We start from the raw sequence: 23,496 nt of genomic DNA, 5'->3' as shown, positions 1-23,496 counted from the left end.
GGAAACAAAGCAGAGCCGTGGCAAATCTCCTTTCTGCAATTAGGAGGAGCAATTAGGGAGAAGAAAGTGCCGTGTGTGCCTCAAAGGAGGGATTTCGTTTCTCCCCAATCAGCGTGACAACCGCTTCCTTCCCTGGCTATCGCCGAGCCTCCAGATGGTGCATTGGAGCATCCTTAAACCTCCAGCTTGGCTCCTTGCGAGGACATTGTCTTCCTGGTTAGCTAAAAATGGATGGCTGGCTCTGGGACGAAAGCTGCTGCCTGTGAGTGATGAGCTCGTGGTCGCTCTGTTAAAATCAGGTGTTTGAAGGGGACGAGCCCCTGCTGAACGCGCTCCACTTCCCTGCCAATATATTTCTGTTAACCCCATCTGCTTGGCTGATGGGCGCAATTCTGCGAAACCTTCGACAGCAGCCGTTATTTCTCACCTCCCTTAGCCGAGTCCGCAGTCGCTGTTTTGAATCTGAACCAGGCAGCTGAGGTGCTGCCAATTTTTGTGGGTTTATTAGGGAATTGTGAGACATCATTCTCTTAAATCCCCAGCTTCAGGCCTCCTGCTATTTCCAGAGCTTGTTTGAGCAGCACTTTTAGATTAGCACACGGGGAGAAGAAGCTGAAGGAAGTGAACCAGGAAGCCAGACGGCAAATGTCATCCAAAACCAGAAATTAAAAAGAAAACCAATATCAGGATTGTAAGCAAACCTAACGGCGGGGCTTTGCAGCCGAAGGGGAGAATGAAAGGCCAGAGGGATTTTGATGGGGTGTGACGGATTCAAATCAGCCCCAAAACCTGTTCCTTGCTCCTCCTCCATCCTGCAGGGCCGTGCAGTGTCTGGCAGGAGCCGGACAGCCGAGCCCACGCCTCATAAAAAAGCTGCACTGTTGTTGTTCTGAGGAAGGGAACATCCTGCTTCCTCTTTAAACCCTGTATCTCCTTGAAAATGGTAAATGGCTGCTACATTCCTGCCTTTATCCCGGCCACTCTTTACCAGCCTGTGCTTCCCTCTCCTCCTGCTTGAACAAGCTGGCTGAGCAGGGGATTAGGGAACGACTTGGTGGGGAGAGAAATCCTCCTTCCAAATCTTACATAACTCCAAAAGGCAAGAGGCACATGCCCAGGCCCTCATTCTTTGCACATAAAAATCGTCATTTCATCCTCCTCCTGTGGCCAGGCTGCAGTTTGCTTGTCCTCTGATTGAGATATATATATAGATATATAGATGTATCTATATATATATAGATATATAAAATTTGAAATTTCCCAGATTTATTTCCGGTCACATTTCCCCCTTTCCCTCTCTTCCCTGCTGTTCCAGAGCTGGGATGCAGCAGCCAGCCCTCGGGAAGGGTGAGGAAGGGAATTTCCAGCCCCGCCAGGCACCTTCCATAAACATTGACGTGACCTGCAGGATGCAGCACAGCCGGAGCTCTCACAGTCCCCGTGTTCCCAGGAATTTCCCCTCTGGAAGTTCCTGTATTCCAGGCAGGACCTGGGTGTTTTCCACGGCTGGGATCTGCTCCTGGCTCCTGCTGACCTCCGTGCTTGGGAACGGCGAGTTCCCAAAGGGGATCTTGGGGTGTAAAACCGGCTCGTGCTCTGCAGTTAAAGCCAGAGGATTCAAGGTGAGCAGGGATTTATCTCAGTCATCAGCAGGCAGGAAAACAGCAGAAGTTGAGGTAAAACTCAGCCAAGGGAGAGAAATGAATTGCCCTGCCACGCTCTCGCCTCGGAGCCGTTCTCCGGGCGAAAACACCGCCGGGGTTCGTTGTTTGTCCCTTCACATCCCCAACCCCCTGCCCTAAACAGGAACTGGATCCCTGGTGATATCTTCCTGTCCTGTCCCTATTTATAGCAGGAAGGTCACCCAAATAAGAGCAGAAGCTTCGTATGATATATATATATATTTTTTTTTTAAGGGGCGGCCGAGTGAATTGTGCGTGTTGAGGATTCAGAGGAGCCCAGCACGCTCAGGAAGAACAACTCACTGCGGGCATTTTTTGTGGGCAGAATACTTAAGAAATTCGTGGCACCCAGGAATTTGGGTGTTTTTTCCCCCACGTCACAGAGCCAAATCATTAAATGCACAGAAATTTTCCCTGCAAAACTGTTTTCTCAGCATGCATTGTTTAGTGAAAGCCTAAAACAGACACGTTCCCTTCGTTGGACTGTTAATAAACAATTGATGAAAACTGCAAAAACTCAGGGTTCTGTAGAGGTCACTCTGGAAAAGAAAACACACAAAGAATACTGGGGATTTGACTGTTTGTGGAGAATTTTTAACAGCTTTCCTGCAGGTTATAGAGCAGAGTTTGAATTCAGGACCTCCCACCCCATGACTTTGACACGTGAGGCAAAGGAGAAATTTAAATATTGGGCTCCTGACCTGTACCTGCGCTGACAGATCTGCTCCAAACAGCAGCTGCAGCCAGAAAATTCCCATTTTTTTTCCCCATTCCCTGGAGCCAGCCAGCATTTTGCTTTCTATTCTTTTACCAGAAACCAACAGAGACGGAAAAAGCCAAGCTTTAAATAGACACGCAGGGCTAGCTGAATATATGTTTATATAAATGTGTCTTATAGGCACAAACATGCGAAAATGAAGGTGCTTATTTTTTATTCCGGAGGGAAAACACTCTGTTTGACAGCATCCCTCTTTCAAACTTATTTGGCATAAATTATGGGCTGTAATTCCTATTTCACCCCAGCATTCAGGCCTGTGAGTGGGATCTGATGAGGAGAGCCAAGTACTTCCATCATATTTTAAAAAATTAAAGAAAATTTATTTACACAGCGAAATATTTGATGGGCCAAAGACTCAGGTGATGGATTCATCCCTCAGAGGGGTTTTGCTCAGGAGGAAGGAGTTTGTGTGGGCTTGAGGGATGGGGTGAAAGGGCAGAGTTGGTCATTCCCTCTCTTTCCTCCATCCCTCCAGGGCTCATTCCCAAATCTCTCGGTGCCTGCGGAGCCGGGGCTGAGGCAGAGGCTGCTGCTGGCGTTTTCTGCAGCAGAAATTCCAAATAAAGCTGTGTCCAGAGCTCTGCTGATGGCACAATTAGTGAAATTAAAGAGGAGCCAATGGAAATCCCTGCTGGGGCATCAAGCCCCTGAAGTTTGCACACTTTTTTAGTGACATGTCTTTATCTGCATTATATTTCATCTCAGAATGGTTCCCCCCATGCCTTGCTCTTGCTGTTTGCAGTGCTGCCTGTTCACAGCCCCTCCTTTTTTAAGCTGGGCTTGAATAAAGCTGAGAACTTTTTAGACTGGACTAGAAGGAGAAGGCTGAGCTCTCAGCAGAGGGAGGATTTTTGTGTGGTGCCTCTGAGGCCGAAGGATCTCGTTTATGGTTAATGCCTCATTCCCCATTACAGCCATTTCCTCTGAAGCAAATGGGATTTGGCCATTATATTTTATGTTTATTGATATATACTTCCGAGCTGAATTGACATCCTCCTTTTTCTTTTCCCAGCCAGGAGTGACAGGGAGCCAAAAATCCTTCAGCAGGCAGGAGTGGAGTTCTCAGAGCAGCACTCAGAGCTCTGTGCTCTGCCATTAAGTGGGCTGGGGTTAAAATGGGCACCATTTGCACATTAATGTGTGGGCCAGGGCAGCAAGGCCAATTCTGCTGGAATATCTTGGGCCAAGGGGTCAGCTCTTTAGCTGGGAATATTTCATCCTGTTTAAACAGTGATTGAGTGGGAAAAGGCTTTCCTTGGGCCTTGACGTTGAAGAGTGTCACGGGGAGGGCTCTCAGGTTGAAGAATCAAACACGTTTAATTCTTCCTGCTGAATAAAATTCCTGCTGTGCGTTTGGAAGGCATCGCCATTAGGATTTTCCTTCCCTTTCCCCCGATTCTCCAGACCTGCAGTTGCACAGAACCTCTGCCTCGCTGTCTGCTCAAAATGATTATTCCGTGTTGCTGGGTGCTGTTAAATGATTTCCCTGCGCTCCATCTCAGGAGCTGAGAGCTGGAGGAATTGGGTGGCTCAGGGGACCAGCAGTGCTGCACAAAGCTTCTCGTGCCCTACCCGAACTCATTTTGCATCACCAGAGACGGCTATTGTGTGATACCACCTAGTAAATCCTGAAAAAATAGGTTATTTTCTTCCTTTTTCCTCCTTTCTGGTTCATCTGAGTCACAATTTTATTTTTTTTTTTTTTTCTACAGTGCTCCAGCCAACGCTCGCTACCCAGCGTGAGGAAATCTGAGCACCTAAGCCATAATTTGTCACCTAATTAAGTGACCTGATTTTCTCAGGAGCAGGATGTGTTTTCCAGCTGCCACTGCACTCAGCAGTTGTGAAAATCAGGCCACTTTTGCCTGGCTCTGACCAATTTTGAGTACTCAACTTCTAAAAAAGCTGATTTTGGCCTGAGAGCTGGAGGATGGGTCCTCTCCAGGTTTTGGCCAGGGATGAGATTTTGGGAGGGAAGCAGAGACTTATCTGTCATCAGCACCAATCCTTGCACTAAATTAAAAAATAAGAGAAAAAAGAAAAAAAGAGCAAGAAATCTCCCAGTTGCAGGTCCTGAGATAAAAATACCCTTTGGCTCTGTTTGCTTTATGCAGCATTTCCTCCTCGCACTGAAAATTAAATTGAATTGTCCCTGTGGATGATGGAGGCAGCTCTGGAAATCCCACCTGGATGAACGTGTGGGTCCAGCCTCATGTTTCCTGCCACTTTTCGGGGTCCCCAAGCACCGTAGGAGCTGCAGCTCCTTCCAGCACAGCTCCTCTGTGTGATTTGTTCCAAGGAATCATCAGGTCGTGAAGGAAAAGAGTCCCCGAGGGTGGGTGACAGAACCCTCAGAGGTCTGTGCTAGCTCCTGAGCAGAGGAAATCCCAAAAAACTGCTCATTTCGGAGCCAGAGCTTCTCCGGGAGGGCAGTTTTCACTCCCAGATTTCAGAGGAGACTTTTGCAGAGTCTCATCTCTGTGGGTGTGTTTGAAAGAGCAGAAACAGCCCAGGCAGTCGGGGGGGCCAACTGAGCAAGGGCAGCACAACAAATGATGCAAGCAGGGCAGGAAAAATCCCCAGGCTTTGCTCCCAGAGGGATCCCCCCTTACCTTCTAGAGAAATCCCCTTAGTTTTTTAGCGAGGTTCCCCTTATCCTTTAGAGAGATCCACTTCATCTTTTAGAGAGAAACCTGCATCTTGTAGAGAGGTTTAGAGAGAAACCCTTATCCTTTAGAGAGGTTCCCCTTTTTTTTTTACAGAGAACCACCTCATCTTTTAGAGAGAAACCCTCATCTTGTAGAGAGATAACCCTTATCCTTTAGAGAAGTTCCCCCTTTGTTTTTAGAGAGAACCACCTCATCTTTTAGAGAGAAACCCTCATCTTTTAGAAAGATCCCCCTTATCCTTTAGAGATCCCCCTTATCTTTTACAGGGATCCCCTTTTTTCTTTAGAGAGATCCCCCTTATCTTTTAGAGAGATCTCCCCTATTTTTTAGAGAGATCTTCCTTATTTTTTAGAGAGGTTCGCCTTATCTTTTAGAGAGAACGCCCTTATCTTTTAGAGAGATCCCCCTTATCTTTTAGAGAGATCTCCCTTATTTTTTAGAGAGGTTCCCCTTATCTTTTGGAGAGATCTCCCTTATTTTTTAGAGAGGTTCCCCTTATTTTTTAGCTCCCCCACCTGAGCTGCTTTCCAAAGCAAAGCAGTGGCTGCTTTGCACAGAACATTTTCCAGAGCAGGGCAAGGTCAGCAAGGCAGAAACACCAACCCAACAGTGCTCAGCACCCCAAATCCATCCTCCCCGAGGGCAGGTGCCGTGCCCAGCACTCTGCTGATCTCCAGGGGATGCTGGGCAGCAAAACCGCTTGGGGAGGAAGTATTTTCATCATCGCACGTTTGCAACACAGCCCTTTAATTTTAATTTTTTTTGGTTTTTTTTCAGCATTATCTTTCTGCCTTCCTCTTACCCTCCAGAGGAACAAAAACGTGCATTCAAAGGGAGGGGAAGGCAAGGGGCAGAGCTGAAGCACAGCTGAGTCAACAGCACATGGCTGAGGGCCGGCGGGTGACGTGCAGGAATATCCTCCCTGGTTGTCAGGGCATTTTGAAAGCCTCCACTGCAGGCAGAAGGGGTGAACAAGCGCTGTCACAAATCCTGGAGGGTCCCAGCTGATCCCACACCCAGGGGCTGCACCCTGGATCTGCCCCCTTTCCCTTAAGAAGGAAGCTCTGAAATCACCTCTTCGTGGGGAGTTTTGCACCTTCCCCAACTGAGCGCCGGTCTCTGCCCCATGACCCTAAAAATTCTGACATTTTCTGCTTTCTCCACTCACAATTCTTGCTCCGTTTGGGTTCTGGGCGAATCCCTCCCTTTGGCTGTCCCTGGTGCCACAGAGCTGAGCGGATCCGCAGCTGCTTTCCCGTGCTGCTGTCGAGCGTTTGGAAACCACAATTCCACGCTGAAAGCTGTCACTTGTGCTGGAGTGCTCTGGAAAACTCGCTGAACAGGAGAGCTGGGTGCTCCCAGCTGGAGCGGAAAGGGAAAGAAGCAAAAGAGCTCTTTGAGTGCAGCAAGGACTAAAGGGAACTTTACTAAGCTGGAAAATCTCTGGCTTGTGCCCTCTCGTGGCAATTGAATTTTTCTTCTCCTCGATGCAACTCCTGCACTTTCAGACTCAGCTCTTTGGTGTTTCGTGCTGAAATTCCCAGCAAGGAGACCGTGAGATGCTGGTGTTTCTCTGCCCAGAGAAAGTGGGGAGGTGGGAAAACCCAGAGATCCGTATTTTGTATTTTGTGCTGGCTGTGTGACTTTGCCCTTCAAACAGTTTATGGGGATTTGACAGGTGGCATATCCAAAAAAATAACCCCAGGGATTGGAGAATTGGAAAGGGCATCTCAGAGTGTCCAAACACACAGCAATGGGACCCAGCAGCGCTGAAATTCTCTTTTTATTTTGCTCTCCCTGCAGGCAAAAAGCGCTGGCGTCGACAGGTGGAAGGAGCGTTCAAGCAGCATGCGACTGGTTGGTATGAAGTAATAAATGTTAAAAAAGTAGAAGAAATGGTGAATTTAAGGTTTCAGCCTTTAGAATGTGGAGTGTTTAAACAACAGGGGGGTCGTCTGAAAAGCAGCTGCAGAATCAGTGAGGTGCTGGAAATAAGCAATCCAGAAATGAGCCTGGTCTGAGGGGGTTTGTGAGCAGCAGGAGCAGGTGAGAGGAGGAGCCCCCCGCCCCCTGCACCTGAGCAGAAGAGCTGAGAGCTTCTCGGAGACGTGGAGCGATTCCCGGTGCTCTCCTCCCTGTGCTTTGCACTCTGAAATAGGGAAAGGCAGAAGCAGTGACCTGGGTTAGATCTTCAGAGCATCAGCCTGAAAGCAAACCCCAATTTTCTCTATTACTGAGCGGTGGAAATGGGCTGCAAGCGAGGCAGCGCCCAGCTGCTTTTCCCCATAAAGGGACAATGGGGAAGCTGGTTTTGTTGGGGGGTGGGGGGGGAAGAAAATTAAAAACCTGTCATTATCTCTCAATTTATCATCCATTTCTGCCTGCCAGGCTCTTCTCCCACGTGGGTGACCCGTTCCTGGACGACACCCTGCCCCGGGAGTACGTCCTGTACCTGCGGCCCACCGGGCCCCTGGCGCAGAAGCTCTCGGAGTTCTGGCAGCAGTCCAAGCAGATCTGTGGCAAGAACAAAGCTCACAACATCTTCCCACACATCACCCTCTGCCAGTTCTTCATGGTAAAGCGCAGCTCCTCTCCCCTCTCTCCTCCAGCCGCTCCTTGCCAGGCTCAGCCTGGAGCCTTCACCCTGGCTCAGGGGGGGAGCTGAGGGGATTTTGCCCTCAGGCTGGGTGATGATGATGCTTCTGGAGGGGGTGATGGGTGTTTTAAGCTGTTGCTTTCAGGGAAGAGCAGCAGCAGCAAGACAGAATTCTCATCCCCTCCAGCGCTCCTCGGCGTGAGAATGGGTGGGGGAGCTTGGGAAGGTTACTTGGGGATAGCTGATCCTGCTTTGAGGACAAGGGAGGGGCCGAGGATTTCTAAACATAGATTTTTTTTTCCCCTATTTTTTTTTCCTCCCCATGCCCCTGTGCTTTTTCTCACTGCATGAGGGGAAGGGTAGCCCACTGACAGCCACCCACGTCCTTGCCTTTCCTGAGCCACGCCTGTCCTGCTTCCTTGGCAGTGCGAGGACAGCAAGGTGGACGCTCTCACGGAAGCCCTGCAGGCCACGGTGATGCGCTGGAAGTGCAAATTCCCTGCCCCGCTGCCCCTGGAGCTCTACACCTCCTCCAACTTCATCGGCCTCTTCGTCAAGGAGGAAAGTGCTGAGGTGCTCAAGAAGTTTGCTGCAGACTTCGCTGCAGAGGCGGCTTCCAAAGCAGGTGAGTGACTGCTCTGGCAGCTGCCAGGAGCTCCTGGCTGGGCATCGTCAGAAAATCCACACTGTGGATGTCATTAAGAAGCCCAGCTTGGGCATTGTCAGAAAAATCAAAGTTTGGATGTCACGAAGGAGCTCAGCTTGAGCATTGTCAGAAAATCCACATTTTGGATGCCATGAAGGAGCTCAGCCTGGGCACTCTCAGGAAAATCAAATTGTGGATGCCATGCAGGAGCCCAGCTTGGGCATTAACAGAAAGCCAAAACTTTGGTGTCATGTAGGAGCTCAGCATGGGCATTGTCAGAAAAAATCAGTTTGGAGTCATCAAGGAGCCCAGCGTGGGCATTGTCAGCAAATCCAAAGTTTGGATGTCGTGAAGGAGCCCAGTTGGAGCACTGACAGAAAAACCAAAGCCGTGAAGAAGCAAAGCATCTGCCAAAGCTCACGGTTTGTGCTTTTCCAGAACCCCAAAGCTCCGATGCCACCAAGAAGCGAAGCTCAAAAGCAAATCCCTGATGTTTTAAGTGAAAACTCAGGGGAGCAGGAGGTGCTTTGGCATTTCAGCTGGGACGTGTCTCCCCCTCGGTTCTCGGTGCTGTTTCTGGAAGGGAAGCTGACATTTGGTGGTTCCTTAACCTTTCGCAGAGCCGCCCTGAGCGAGGCTCGGTGTTTCCTGCCCCGCTCGCCGCCTCCAGCCACCACCACAGAACTTTCCCCGGCCATTTCAGGGCCGTGCTTGTTTTTTACCGCTGCACCCCTGAGGTGTGAAGGGGGCTCAGGGAGAAGACCCCGAGTGTCCTTTCCCACCTCAGCGCTCGCAGGGCTGTGTCTGTGAGCCTCTCCTGCTGCTGGAGGGGAATGAGCAGAACCTCGTCCTCCCATGGTCTCCACTGAACAACCTCGCTGTGTCCTCCAGTGTTACCCTGGTTTTTCTGAGTTTCTTTATTAGCCTTTTGATTTTCATAAATGGAGTCAGATCTTTTAGTTACTGTAGAATATTAGAGCAGTTTTTCTACCTTTCCCACAGAAGTAATATAAACAAATCCTTTGTTTTTCATTCTCTGTCCTTTGTTTGCATGTTTCTAACCTGAAAACAATTGTAACTGACAATTCGTCTGGCCACTGAAACTGAGGGGTGGAAACCCCAAAAAACCAATCTTCTGCTAGACCCACAAATGTATAAAAAGTAAAAGAATAAACAAAGGGGCTCTCTTCTCTCCGCTCTCTCAGCTGGGAGCTGGATCAGAAGAACCTCTGCGAAAATCTCTTGTCTGCGTGTGATTTCTTTGTGTGTCTCTGTGACGCTCCAGTTCCCTCCAAACTGGGGATTCACAGCACCCTGGGAGCACTGTAGCACCTCCCTGGATAATCCTCCATCCCTGCAGAGCTCAGCTTGCACTGCCCACAACACAACTGGTTTAGTCCTTTTCCTATCCCAGGCTTATCCTGGAGCTTAAATGCACCAAAATGCAGCAAATTCTGCATTTCTGGGGCGTTTCTGTGCTGGGCAGGCACCCCACAGCCATGCAGGAATGCTGGCCGTCTGTCCCTGCTCCAGAGGAGGGAGCCACGAGTGTCCAGAACCTCTGGAATGTGTCGCTTTCACCTGGCCTAGAACTTCACTTCCCTGTAGAAGAGGCAGGGAATTTCATCTTTAAAAAAAGGTTTTGGGAGGCAGACATTGGGTGGGTCCAAGGGCGCTGCAGCCACGTGAGAATGGGATCAGTGTTTCCTCCCAGCACAGCCAAAAATGCCATTTTTTTAATCCAGGAAAAAACCTCACTTCTTCAACAAAGAAGCATTGGTGGCTCCCAACAATCTTTTCCCCCTGAGACTGCTCCAATTCAGGCCAAATTGGGGGTTTTTTAGGGGAAGGCAATTGCTGCATTGCAGCCACAGCTTGGTCAGGTCGTCACATTAAATTCTCTGGGGTTTGGGGTTTTTTTCCAGAGATCTTGAACATATTTTTTATTGCTGATGAAAAACAACAACAACAAAGATGGATGAGCTTGCAAAGCTAGCCCTGGCTGGCACTTGGAGCCTCTGAATAGCTGCAATTGTGACTGAATAATCAGTCAAACTTAATTGCAATTTTTGGTTGAATGAGCAAGAATAAATTACATGCAAACAATGTATCCTGTGATTTCCACATCTACTGGAGGAGCCCCGATATTTCACATATTTTCACCTGGATTCATCTCCTGATGCAGATTCTTTTCTTTCTGCGGGATCATTTTGGATCATTATTATGTTTCCACAGTTTGGGAATACCACACCCTCAGTGGGTAAACTGATAATCCAACTAATGTCCAGGGAAAAGATTTAATCAACTTGCACAAACCTGCGGCTTGCATGGATTTGTGATTCAGTGCAGCAGAGAGAACAATGGAGGGAGAGTAAATTGATGCTTTTTAACCTGCTTATTTTGGAAAGATCCTCAGCTGCTCATGAAAGCCTGCTGGATTTTCCTACCTGGAAAAATGTCCTTTTTTATTTTTTTTTTTGGCAGGCAATCCTGCGTGTCCAGAGTTGCAATAATGATTGTCACCCCAGTCTGGCAGTTTGCGGGGATGCCTTGTCTGGCACCCTGCTGTGACTCAGGGCTGAATCAGACCCCCCCAAAAAACCCCCCAAAAATCTCTGATCATTTGATCTGGGGTTCAGCATTAGAGACCTCACACTCACAGCGTTTCCATCTGAGCTCCAGCTTGATGGTGATGATGATGCTCAACTCCACTCGAGCATCTCTGCGAGCCCAGCTCCCGTTAGAGCCCACAGTCCCTCATCTGGCAGGAAGGCGTTTTTAACCCTCCTCTCCCCGTTGCAGATGTCCACGTGGAGCCCCACAAGAAGCAGCTCCACGTGACCCTGGCCTATCACTTCCAGAGCAGCCACCTGCCCACGCTGGAGAAGCTGGCCCAGAGCATCGACGTCAAGCTGGGCTGTGACTGGGTGGCGGCGATCTTCTCCCGGGACATTCGCTTCGTCAACCACGAGGTAAAAGCTCTGGAGCTTGTTTTCTCTGCTGGAGGTTGAGACATGGCAGCAGCTCACGTCTGCCAGCAGCAGCCAAAGTTCTCTTTGTTACAGGGCATTTTAAAAGTTTTCCAGCCAAAGCTGTGGGTTTGTCTTTTTTTCCGGTGTTAGAGTATGTTGTTGTTAGATTGATGCTTGGGAGACACAATTTGTGTTCGGACTCAGATGTTTATTAGTTCTTATCTACAGTCTCACAAGTTGTGGGTTCTGCTAACAAAGTGAAAAATGGCTCTGTCTCTAACTCTTTCCAAGGTCTTTTAAGCACAAATTGTCCAATTATGAAATGACACCTAAATTATTTTCACTTTTAACCCAATAACCAACCACCCGTGGCCCGCAATGTGGATTTTTCTACCCAATTACAAAATCCCACCCAGACCCATGGAGAAGAAGGTGAAAAAGGAGGACTTGGCCTACACCCTAAACCCTCCACCTTGCTTTATCTCTATTACTGTATTCTAAACCCTTAAACTCTGAGTTTTCCACCCTGTGACATCACACACTTCTATCCAAACTCCACACCCACAATCCCAGCGCTGTCACTCCATTTTGGAAGCTGTTCCAGGTCCAGTGCAGTGTTTGCTTGGAGGTCAGTGCCTGGCAGCACAGAAAGCCTGGAATTCTCAGTGCCCAGGGTTCCAGCACAGCATATTGCCAAAGCTTTCAGACAATTGTTCTAGCCAGTCACTAAAAGCTACCCCTGCTTCAAACAATTCCTGCTTGCACGCTTTCTGTTAACAATACACAGTATCCCTTTATTAAGCTTAAAACCTTTTATCATCTTGCTAAGCATATTTTTCTGCAGTCTTAAGGTCTATCCTAGCCAAGCCTAAAAACTCCAACTATTGTCTCGTGTCCTTGCTTCCTGCATCGTTGCATCTTCTCCCACTTTGCAGTGACAGCTACCTCCAAGCTCTTCTGCTCTTTGTTCCTGAGGCCTGCCTTCACATCTTTCTGAAAGTTGCCTTACCTTTAGTATTCCCCACCGTTTCATCCCCCCCAAAACCATAAAAATCACCGCTCTGCTGAGGATCCCCGTGCCATTAACAGCCCTCTCGTGCTTTTCCTCCCCCAGACTCTGCAAGTGATCTACCCCTACACCCCCCAGAACGACGACGAGCTGGAGCTGGTGCCGGGGGATTTCATTTTCATGTCGCCGGTGGAGCAAACCAGCACGAGCGAGGGCTGGATTTACGGCATCTCCCTCGCCACGGGCTGCTCGGGGCTGCTGCCTGAAAACTACATCACCAAGGCGGATGAATGCGGCACCTGGGTGTTCCACGGGTAGGTCAAGAGGCTTCCCTGAGTGTTTTCATCCCCAGAGTGTTTCGAGCCCCACCAACGTGGATCGAGCTCGGAGGGATGCCAGCATCCTCCCAGAAATGGCTGAAGGGTAATTAGCCAGACAGCTTGATTGGAGGTGTTTGGAAAAAGCCAAAGGGTTTTAATTAAAGCGAAAATAACAAATTATACAGAAGGAAAGAACAAAAGCCGTGCATGGTGCAGGGGAACTCCGTGCTCTCTCTGAAGTTTTTAATGATTTAGGAGGGGTTTTTGCCTTGCTGCCCAGTAGAAAACAGCCACATTCCTTGAGGAACAGCTCAGGGATCCATCCTTTGTCCTGGCACTGGGCCAGTTATGGTGAGAGAAGCATGGAAGTTTCTGGTTCTTCTTCCTTAAAAGCTCAGGGGTGAAACTTTTAACTCTTTTCCTAATATGGGAACACCTGCTGCGGTGTGGGGGTGCACTGCAACAGCTCCCTCCCTTTTCCATGGCTGCAAAAAGGGGCTCAGCAGCCGGGATTTCACCTGGGGAAGCGAGGAGGGACACTGAGAAGGGCACTGAGGGGAAGGAGCTGGCACACCGAGCCGCATCTCATCAGCCAAGGAGCAGCAGATGCTCTCCCTTAGCGTGGGATTAGAGGACAAGGTGATTTTTTTTGGCTGAGATGTTGCAGCAGCTCTTCCTGGCTCCCAGGATTGCTGCTGGATGGTGGAGCTGGAGCAGATGGCTGCTGGAGGCACTGCTGTGCAGGCACCTCTGGGATCAGTAAATCTGAGCGTTAATTTGGGAAGAGACTTCTTCCGTGCGTAATTCCCTGCTGAAAAGGACCTCGGATCAGCAACATTTCTTCGGATATTTAGCAAGATTTTTAGGAGACTGCAGCTGGCTTCAGTGAGAATGCAGCCCTCACCTTTTGAACAGGGGTTGTGCCTCTTGATTTTGGTGGGAATTCATTAAACAGAGTGCTGGTCCTGAAATCACTCATTTACCCCTCGTTTATCCCTGCCAGAGCAGGGGACAAGAGGCACCACCGAGGACACAGGAGATAGAACCAGGATTTTTGGGGGAAAAGCTTCCAAACAACGTGTTGTCCTTAGGAGATGACTAAGCTGGAGCAGCCTCAGCAGTTTGTGTTTTCCAGCAGCACTGGGGACGGGCTGGTGGCTCCTCTCCAGGCACGCCGAGAGTTTTCCTCATCTCTATTCCCAGCGAATCCTGCCATCTATAAATAGATGGTGGAGCATTTGTGTCCTTTATTAAAAGGCTTAGAGAGAAAGAAAGGCTCAGACATTGTGTGGCAGCTCCTGGGGGCAAAGGGAAGTGGGGTAACCAAAAAATCCTTGGTATTCTCCAGACCAGTGTCCTTAAAAAAATGTCATATGGGCAAGGCAGGAAAGGGATTAAATGGGAGGAAGGGCTGACAGCTGGAAGAAATTCGCTTTGTGCAGAAATAGAGACGGGTCCTAAGTAAGAACAGAGATTCTGTTCACATTGAGATTCTGTTCACATTGGGATATTCAAGTTCTGGGGTCACTGGGGATGGGTCTGTGCTGACCCCAGTGCTCCACCTGCGTTTGGGCAAGGAGGGGAACAATCCCCCAGCATGGGCCAGCCCTTGTTGGGAACTCAGGAGCAATCCTTGTCATCCTTGCACCCTAAATCCACCAGATAATAGACCAGGACCAACATCATAGTGGGCTTTTCCTCCTTTAAATCATATAAATCACGCAGGTGACCTATTTTTGTCAGCCTGGCAGAGCCACTAGGGGTTATTTTAACAGCTGTGAAACCCTTCAGAGATTTTATCCCAACTGGCTGCTATCAGGAAGCAGCTCCTGCCATATTTAAGGCACTGAAAAGTGCCAGCTCTGCCAGCTCTTTCTGTCAAAGTAAATGACCACATCCATTACCTGAGAATGGCTTTTCTTTTTTTTTTCATGACTAAGCAGAGGTAACTGAGTCAGCAGAGGGTCCAGGCAGTGTCTGTAATTGCCTGTCACAGTTTAGTCCCCAGGGTTTTGGTCAAAGTCCTTGAAATCCCTTTGGCTGCACTTAACAGGAATCACTGGGGGAATGAATGCCCAAGAGGGTGGGAAGGGGAATGGGCAGCGCTGAAAAATGCAGCAACAACAGGGCTGAGCGTGCCAGCTCCCTGCCAGGGGTAGAAGCTGTTTTGGGCACAGGAACCCTGAGAACTGCTCAGGGAGAGGCCCCAGCTTTGTGCTACAAAGGTGAGTGAAAACTCCCTGTGGCTGTTAATTCCCAAACTTGGGGCCACAAATCCATGGTCAGTGACATGGGCTGGTCCCCAGGTGATGTTAGTGAGCGTCAGGAAGGCCCTGGCATTTTCCAGGAGAATATTCCAGGGTGGAGAGAGCCTCCCAGACTGAAGTCTGGGAATCGTTCAGTAAATTGTTTCTAAGGCAACAGCCTGTGGAGATGGAATTTGTCTCCTCACGTGTGTGCATCACCTGGCAAGGTGCTCTCAGGGCAGCACTCAAACCCAACTAATAATGAAATAACATCACAACTGTAATTACCACTGGCTCCTGAAGGCTACAGAAATGACCCAAGAGCAGCCTGAGCACAAAGAGCATTCCCAAAGACAGCATTTTTTTCCTGTTTTTGGCAGGTCCTACTCCATTCTGAACACCACGTTTTCCCCATCCCTTCAAGCCTTTGCTGACGGAGCTCTGGAGAGGAGGCAGCAGGAAGACCAAGGGCCAGGGGACGCTGGGCCACTCACCATCATCTGCCAGAACGTGCAGGTGGGCACCCCACAGCAGGAAATCATTAGGGACGAGCTTCCAGTGAAAGGAATTTACCCAAAAATTTATCTTTTCGCTCCCTGCAGCACAAGTTACAAAGCATTTTGGATCACACAACCCCGTCCCTGAAGTGCTTCTCCAGCTGGGGCGGCAGAGCCCCAACCTCTGCCCCCTTCAGCACCTTTATACCTTGAATTTACCAGAGTTAAAAATTCCCAAAGAGCTCCACAAACCCATGAAAGCCATAAATCCTGCAGCCTTCCCTGTGATGTTTGCACAGGGGCAGGGCAGGGGGTGCTGGCGCTGGCTCCTGTGGCTCGCTCAGATGTCTCTCCGCTCTGCTGCAGGTCAAACCCGCTGTGACTTTGATGCCTTGGGAGGCTCCCTGGAGCAGAGGCTGGGCAGAGTTAAAGGAATAAAGCAGGATTTATTAAAAGGATTTTATAGGACACACCGTGGGCAGAACAAAGCCTGGCCAGGCTACACCCAAGATGAACCAGGGGTCACGAGTTTTCCCACTTTTATAAGTTTTGGTCCATTTCTATATTGGGGTTCAGTGTCCATTACACCTCAGGTGATGCAGTCCCACCCTCCCAGTTTGCTCTCCTCAGCTCTCTGCTGTTTGCACTCTTTGGGCCCGAAGCTGCAGCGGTGTCCTTGGTTCTGGGGCTGGAGAAGGATTGTTCTGTGTGACTGAGCTGTGAGGAGAACTGGCCAACACTGTGTGTGAAGTTCAGAGTTATGTACCGACACAGTGCAGAATCTGGAAAACACGAAAGCTAAAAATAAAGGCATCGACTTCCCTTGCAGCCCCTGAGGATCAGCAGCCAGCCGGGCCCTCAGAAGCGCTGCCTGTTCGTCTGCAGGCACGGCGAGAGGATGGATGTGGTTTTTGGGAAGTACTGGCTGTCCCAGTGCTTCGACGCCAAAGGTGAGCCCCGGGGTATCCCAGGACTGGATGGAGGAAGGGGAAGTGGCCACTGCCTGGTGGAAGCTCTGGGTTTCAGCATAAAGTGATGCTTTTTGTGCATCCAGCGGGGAAATACTCTGTTTGCCAAGATTTGGGATGATATTGCAGGGCTGATTATGACAGTTACGTCACCAAAGAGAAACTGCAGTCATGATGTTGGTAGTCAGTGCTCAGTGAAAACATTCGCTGCCGTCAAGAAAAAAAAAATTTGCACTGCTGGCTCTTAGTCCTAAATGGAAATAACATTGCTCAGAGTGGGTTTTGGGGCATAAATTGATGTTTTTAACCCAGTATTATGCTCGGGTTTCAGACTATAGTGAACAAATTATAACGTTAAGATCTGTTGGCCTTGAGGCTGATGAGAAATCTGTCCTAAAAGTCTTTTTTCTGTTCAAAAACACAAACACCTTGTAGTGAAAGGATGATTTCACAACTCCCTTCTTTCTAAACTGTGGCTGAAGAGCTCTGACATTCTTAAAAGTCAGAGCTCTTATCCCACAACAAACTTTACAGCCTCCTGTAAAAATGTGATGTTTGTTGTGGGATAGGAATGACTTTCCAATGGGGAAATCAATCCTGAATTTTTTTATTTTTTTTTTTTAGAACCTTAGCAATATTCTGTGCTGATTTTGAGCTGGCGAGAGGTGTTTAATTTAATTCCGTGAGATTCCTGTTGGGTCGACGCGGGGGGGAAAAAAAAACAACCTGCAAACACCAAGCCGAGGTGTTGGGAGAGGGGAGGATCAGGTGTGATGTTCCTGCCTCTGTCTGAGGGGATAATTCCAGCTTGGCACCTCTCCCTGCAGGCAGGTACATGCGCAGTAACCTGAATATGCCTCACAACTTACCTCAGAGGAGTGGTGGTTTCAGGGATTACGAAAAAGACGCTCCCATCACCGTGCTGGGCTGCACCCAGGCGAGGCTCGTGGGTGAGTGCTGCTCAGCAGGCAAAGCTTTCCTCACTCAGGGGTGGGGATTTGGGGAAGGAGCTGTTCCCTGTGGGTGTGGGGAGGCTCTGGCATGCGTTGTCCATCCATGGAAGTGTCCAAGGCCAGGCTGGGCAGGGTTTGGAGCAACCTGGGACGGTGGAAGGTGTCCCTGCCCGCAGGGTTTTTGGTTTTTTCCAACCCAAGCCGTTCCATGAAGTTCTTGCCCAGGAAGCTTCACTGTCTTCCTCCCACACCTCCCATCAGAGAAGGGAAAAGTGCAAGGCAGGAAAAAACGGATTGGATGCCCCGAGCTGAGGGGATTTAAATCTTTCAAGGAACTTTGCAAAGTCCCTTCACCTTCCCCAGCAATTTCCCCCTTCCAAAGGAAACCTCACCTCCTTCAGCTGCTGCAGCTGAGGAAAAGGCAAAGCAGAAATGTGGGTTGTGGGGTGAAATCAGAGCCATCAAAGGATGGGTGCCTTGGGAAGGTTCTGTTCTTATCCACATTGGGAGAAATGCAGCACTGTGGCTGTCACCTCATACAAAATACGCTTTTTTCCATCCAGTTTGCCACACCAGCATCCTTTTATCAGCCTGCCTGGCTTCGTGCTGTCACAAACACAGCCCAAATCATTCCCAGCCCTCTCCCACCCTCCCCGTCCTCATCCCTGAGCTCTGAGCCTGTTGGTTTGTGTACAACCAAAGACAAATCTTTTGCCATCACATCTTGAGAGCTGTGGCCAGGGCAGCCCAGCCCCTTAAGGACGCGAGCTCCAGCGCCGAGCCTTTCCTCCGACTCAAATCCTTCCGAGCACTCCTCGCTGGTCACGTCCAAAACTAGGGCAGCTAAAATTATCCTGGCCTTTTTGAACACGAATAAATCACTGTGCAGCAGCAGCAGCAGCAGCAGCAGCATGCTCAGGAGCCCGGCCACATGGCAGCAGGGTTTGCAATCTGCTCAGGACAGAAGGGGGGCTGCCAGCGTCACAGCACCCCGTGCTGGTGGCATTCAGGGGGCCAAGGACACACTGGGGGTGGCATTGGAGAGCTCCAAGGACACTTTGAAGAGGTCCAAGGACACGTTTTGCCGTGGCATTCAGGGCTGCAAGGACACGCTTTGCAGTAAAGGGCGGCAAGGACACAAAATTGGTGGCATTCAAGGGGTCCGAGGACACTTTGCGGGTGAAATTAAAAGGATTTGAGGACACATTTTGCTGGTGCCAGTAAAGGGGTTTGAGGACACACTTTGTGGGGAATTAAAGGGGCTGGAGGACATACTTTGTGGGGAATTAAAGGGGTTGGAGGACATACTTTGTGGGGAATTAAAGGGGTTGGAGGACACACTTTCCTGGTGTCAGTGAATGGGTTTAAGGACACTTTGCTGGTAGCATTTGGGGGGTCCCAGGACTCACTTGGCTGTGGCACTCAGGGGATTAGAGGACACAGTTTGCTGGTGGCATTGAGGGGGCCTGAGGACACTTTGTGGGGCATTAAAGGGGTTTGAGGACACACTCTGCTGGTGGCATTAAAAGAGGACCAAGGACCCACTTTTCTGGTGGCATTAGAGGGATCTGAGGACACACTTTGTGTGGCATTAAAAGGGTCAGAGGACACACTTTCCTGGTGGCATTAACAGGTTCCAAGGACGCATTTGGCTGTGGCATCCAGGGGTCCAAGGACACGGCTGCAGCTGTGGTGGCACCGTGTGACCTTCACATGATTCCTGTGATGACCAAGACCCCTGAGCAGCTCCCAGGGCTGGTAGATGTCCCTCTCCTAAATGACCCCACTTCTCTCAGGGCATTTCTAGGGCAGCCTGGCGTGGTGACAGCCACTGTCAGGGTGAATGTCCCCTCCCTGCTGCCACTCCTTTGTCCTGCTCTTCCAAGAGAAGGAAAATGTGGCTGCCGTGACCCCAAGCAGATCCCTGCTCTCCCTTGGTTCCCCCAGGCAGTGCAGGAATATTCAAAACCCTGCTGCAGGAATATCAACAGCCCTGAGGGTGGAGTTGATTCTTATCTCGTTTGCAGTGATCTCCCACCTGTGTAATGAAATGCTGATTTATGCTAGCAGAGAATCCAGCCAGTTCAATTACGCTGGGTTTGAGTCGTGTTGAATCATTTGATTTGCGGCTTACAAATGAAATGAAATTAAATCCAAGACCTTTGCCAGATTTTTTTTTCGGGCTGCTTTTTGAGAAGCAGCTCCTTGCAGTGCCATTTACCTGAGTTTATTCCCAAAGATCAAAACTTCCTTGCAGGTGAAGCCTTGCTGGAAACAAACACCATCGTAGACTACATCTACAGCTCCCCATCGCTGCGGTGTGTCCAGACCGCTCACAATATCCTGAAAGGTAAGAAAGTCAGGCAGAATTCGCCCCATTTTCTGCATAAAACACTGACAAGCAGGTAAAAATTTCATTCACCACCTGAATTAAAATGTTATTTTATTATAAAATTAATTAGCATAATTATACGCTTTTGTTTTATTATTTTATTATATTATTATTATTATATTATGTTGGATATCATTTATTATTTATATACATTATGTAGAATGTGTATTTTATCATATATAATTTATGGCTATAATATCTGTAAATCTATAACTTATTATAGCTATATAATATCTATATTATATATTACATATTATATATTATATATATAATATTATATATATAATATTATATATTATATATATAATATTATATATAATATTATATATTATATATTATATATTATATATTATATATTATATTTTTCTATATGTAGCTATAATTATAATATAATCCATGTTATAATATAGAATGCATATTATAATATAGAATTCATGTTATAATATAGATTATTATTGTATGTATATGTATATGTATATGTATATGTATATGTATATGTATATGTATGAGTATATTGTCATAGTAATTATTATCTATTAAGGGAATGGCAATTATCAATTACCATAGGGATATATTTTATATTAGCACAATCCATAAGGAGCCTCTCCTAATTGCACCAGCTGCCAGCGAGAGCTTGACATTCCCCGGCACACATTAAATAAATGCATTAAATACTTAATTTGCCTTAGAAAAATAACAAATTAAACAATCGAACTGAAGAATTAAAGCTGCTCTCCTCCTCCCCAGCTGCTTCCGTTGCTACCTGGCCTCCTCTCCCTCTTTTCCAGGCATGCAGCAGGAGAACAACCTGAAAATCCGGATAGAGCCGGGCTTGTTTGAGTGGACCAAGTGGGTGTCCGGGAGCTCCCTGCCAGCCTGGATCCCCCCCGTGGATTTGGCTGCAGCCACTCTCAGCGTCGATACAACCTACAGGTAGCGCTCGCTGGCATCAGAGGGCCTGGGGCTGCTCTTTTGGAGCTTCAGCACCGAGCTCTGCCGGGTTTGGGAGTTTAGGCGTTGACTGGAAGAGCTGCCGAGGCTCCCAAAATAAACTCGGAGGCTGCCGTGCTGACCTGAAAATTTTATATATATATAATTATTATATATTATAATATATATATAATATAATATAATATAATATAATATAATATAATATAATATAATATAATATAATATAATATAATATAATTATTATCATTATATGTGATATATGATCTATGCTCTATGATCTATGCTCTATGCTCTATGCTCTATGATATATGATATATGATATATGATATATGATATAATATTATCTATATCTACATCTATAGATAGATATAGATATAGATATAGATATAGATATAGATATAGATATAGATATAGATATAGATATAGATATAGATAGATATAGATATAGATATAGATATAGATATAGATATAGATATAGATATAGATATAGATATAGATATAGATATAGATATATCAATCAGCTTCTTTTAAAATTTCCCAAATTTCCCGCATCACTGGCAATTCCTCCTGATCGTGGAGGTTTTCTTTCCAGCACTCCTTGTGCTGGATCCTGGGTTCTTTCAAGTTGCCAAGGAACTCAAAACAGATTTTTAGCGCTTTTCCTAAAACTTAGAAGTTTGGGCTCAGCTAACACAAGCAGGAGTGCCACCTACAAGGGCTTGGTGGCAAATATTTTGTGTCAGGGCTTCTGAGCGTTATGAAATCCTGGTGTTTCTCACCTGTGTTTATGAATCTTCAAGTGGAATAAGCAATTGAAACACTAAGAGTTAAAAAAAAAAAAAAAAGAAGAAAAAGATTTTTTAAAAAAACCTGATTTTTTTTCATAGCTGGTTATACCATAAACTACTTAATTCAGGAGCCGCTTGTGCTGTGTCATTGCAGCTGAAATTCCAGCACTTCCAGGGTATCTAAATAAAATTCCTCACCCTGCATTTATCCCTGGAAGGGCATCACGTGGCTGACAGCAGCAGAGTGAGTCAGGAGAGTTTCTGCCTCCAAAAATCCCTGTCCTCTGGGAAAAACCGTAGGGAATGTTCGGAGTGTGAGGGAAGAGCTGCTCGGTGTGGTCAGCTCAGGTGGGGCAGGGAGAGAGAGCTCTGTCCCCTCTCCCAAGGACAATTCCTGTGGGTCAGAGCACTGCCTGAAAGTCGCATTTTTCTTTGCACTCCAGCAGGAGAATGCAGCTGCTGCCAGTCCCTGTGCACACCAACCCCTCCAGCTGATCCAGCTGGCCAGGAAAATCCCAGCAAGGCCCTGGCTGGGCAGGGGATGGCTCAGCCAAGCTTTTCCCAGCTTTGCAGCGGGCCAGAGCAGCAGTTTGCCTCTGAGGGGTGTCAGGGATGGAGCAGCTGCTGCTCCACGCCGGGTGACACCGTCCTTGTCCCGCTGTCCCCTCCTGCTCCTGCTGGGACAGCTTCTCCTGCCTCTCCCTGACTTGATGGGGGTGGGAGAGCCCCGAAATCTTCTAACAAAAGGCACAGAGAATCAAAAATTCACTCAACAGCTTGGGTTGGAAAGGATCTTAAATCTCATCCCATGGTCAGGGACAACTTCCACCATCCCAGGCTGCTCCAACCCGGCCATGGGCACTGCCAGGGATCCAGGGGCAGCCACAGCTGCTCTGGGCACCCTGTGCCAGGGCCTCAACACCCTCCCAGGAGGGAAGTTTTTCCACAGAGCAGCCCAAATGAGCGCAGAGGAGCATCTCCAGGGCAGAGGGGACGCCAGCGTGTCCCGGGCTCTCTCCACGGACTGCTCCCCATCGGAGGAAGCTGTTCTCATTTTCCCAAATATCTCCACTCAGGAGTGGCAAACAAATCATTCTGGAAGTTTGAAGATCACCGCAGCGGCTCCCAGTTCTGGGGATTTCAGAGTTTCAGCAAAGACACTTCCAGATGAATCACAATTTGCGCTTAGAATGTTTTTGCTATTACCATTTACTGGACGTGTTTTTTCTGCTCACAGACCTCATATTCCTGTCAGCAAGCTGGTGGTCTCTGAGTCTTATGATACCTACATAAGCAGGAGCTACCAAGTAACAAAGGAAATCATCAGTGAATGTAAAGGCAAAGGTGAGTGCTGCAGAGGGGGTGAAAACCGAGCCAGGCATGCTGGGGTGTGAATTCCAATATTCCTGACCAACCTTTCCCTCTTCGGGGATGAATTCCCACACCTGAATCCCTCACCCTCTCTCCCAGAAGCATTGGAATGCCCTGCACCAGAGCTGTCATTTCAGATACACTCACAAGAGAGGTCCATAAAGTTAAATAGCAGAATTATTTTAGTGACCCTGACCCAATGGCAGCTGTTTCTTTCCCAAATTAGCTATTTGCCCTCTGCTGTGTGTTCCCAGGGTTAAATGGAGCGTTCTCCCTCCCCTCTCTGAGCTCCTCCTCCAAGTTATATCCCCATAAAGACCTTAGAGCATTTCTCCAAACAAAACATTGAAAATTTTTTAAAAATCCCTAGCTGTTGTTGTTCAGCCACAACACCCTGAGAACTCCTAAATTCTGGTGTTTTCACACAGAATTCAGAAGCACGGTGGGGCGTTGGCTGTAAAGGATCCTGGAAATGGAGACGTGAAGCTGCCGCTGTGGAAAGCCAGCAAGTGAAATTAAAGTGTTTGTTGTGATAGGAATTAATTTTTTACCTAGGCAAGAAGCATCTGCTTCCCAACACAGCTGGAATCTCGCTGGAATTCTTGTTTTCTCCAGAAAGCGTTTTGGAAGGGAGTAGGAGTGAGTTAACCATTACCCT

The 23,496-nt window shown here is 48.1% G+C and overlaps 1 protein-coding gene across 1 annotated transcript in view; it reads left to right on the top strand.

The window, feature by feature from the left end:
• UBASH3B (ubiquitin associated and SH3 domain containing B) overlaps positions 1–23,496 on the top strand; it is a 67,459-nt gene that overhangs the window by 38,553 nt on the left and 5,410 nt on the right. The window contains exons 2-12 of the mRNA XM_040085183.2: positions 6,933–6,986; positions 7,518–7,704; positions 8,152–8,350; positions 11,174–11,343; positions 12,458–12,666; positions 15,299–15,434; positions 16,245–16,365; positions 17,211–17,333; positions 19,594–19,686; positions 20,517–20,661; positions 22,705–22,811. Coding sequence (XP_039941117.1) covers positions 6,933–6,986; positions 7,518–7,704; positions 8,152–8,350; positions 11,174–11,343; positions 12,458–12,666; positions 15,299–15,434; positions 16,245–16,365; positions 17,211–17,333; positions 19,594–19,686; positions 20,517–20,661; positions 22,705–22,811 — 1,544 coding nt within the window. The remainder of the gene's footprint in view (positions 1–6,932; positions 6,987–7,517; positions 7,705–8,151; positions 8,351–11,173; positions 11,344–12,457; positions 12,667–15,298; positions 15,435–16,244; positions 16,366–17,210; positions 17,334–19,593; positions 19,687–20,516; positions 20,662–22,704; positions 22,812–23,496) is intronic.

This window comes from Hirundo rustica, chromosome 23, assembly GCF_015227805.2.
Source record: "Hirundo rustica isolate bHirRus1 chromosome 23, bHirRus1.pri.v3, whole genome shotgun sequence".
Classification (NCBI taxonomy): domain Eukaryota; kingdom Metazoa; phylum Chordata; class Aves; order Passeriformes; family Hirundinidae; genus Hirundo; species Hirundo rustica.
Note: the sequence above shows the minus strand (reverse complement) of the source record. Positions and strands in the feature narration are given on the sequence as shown.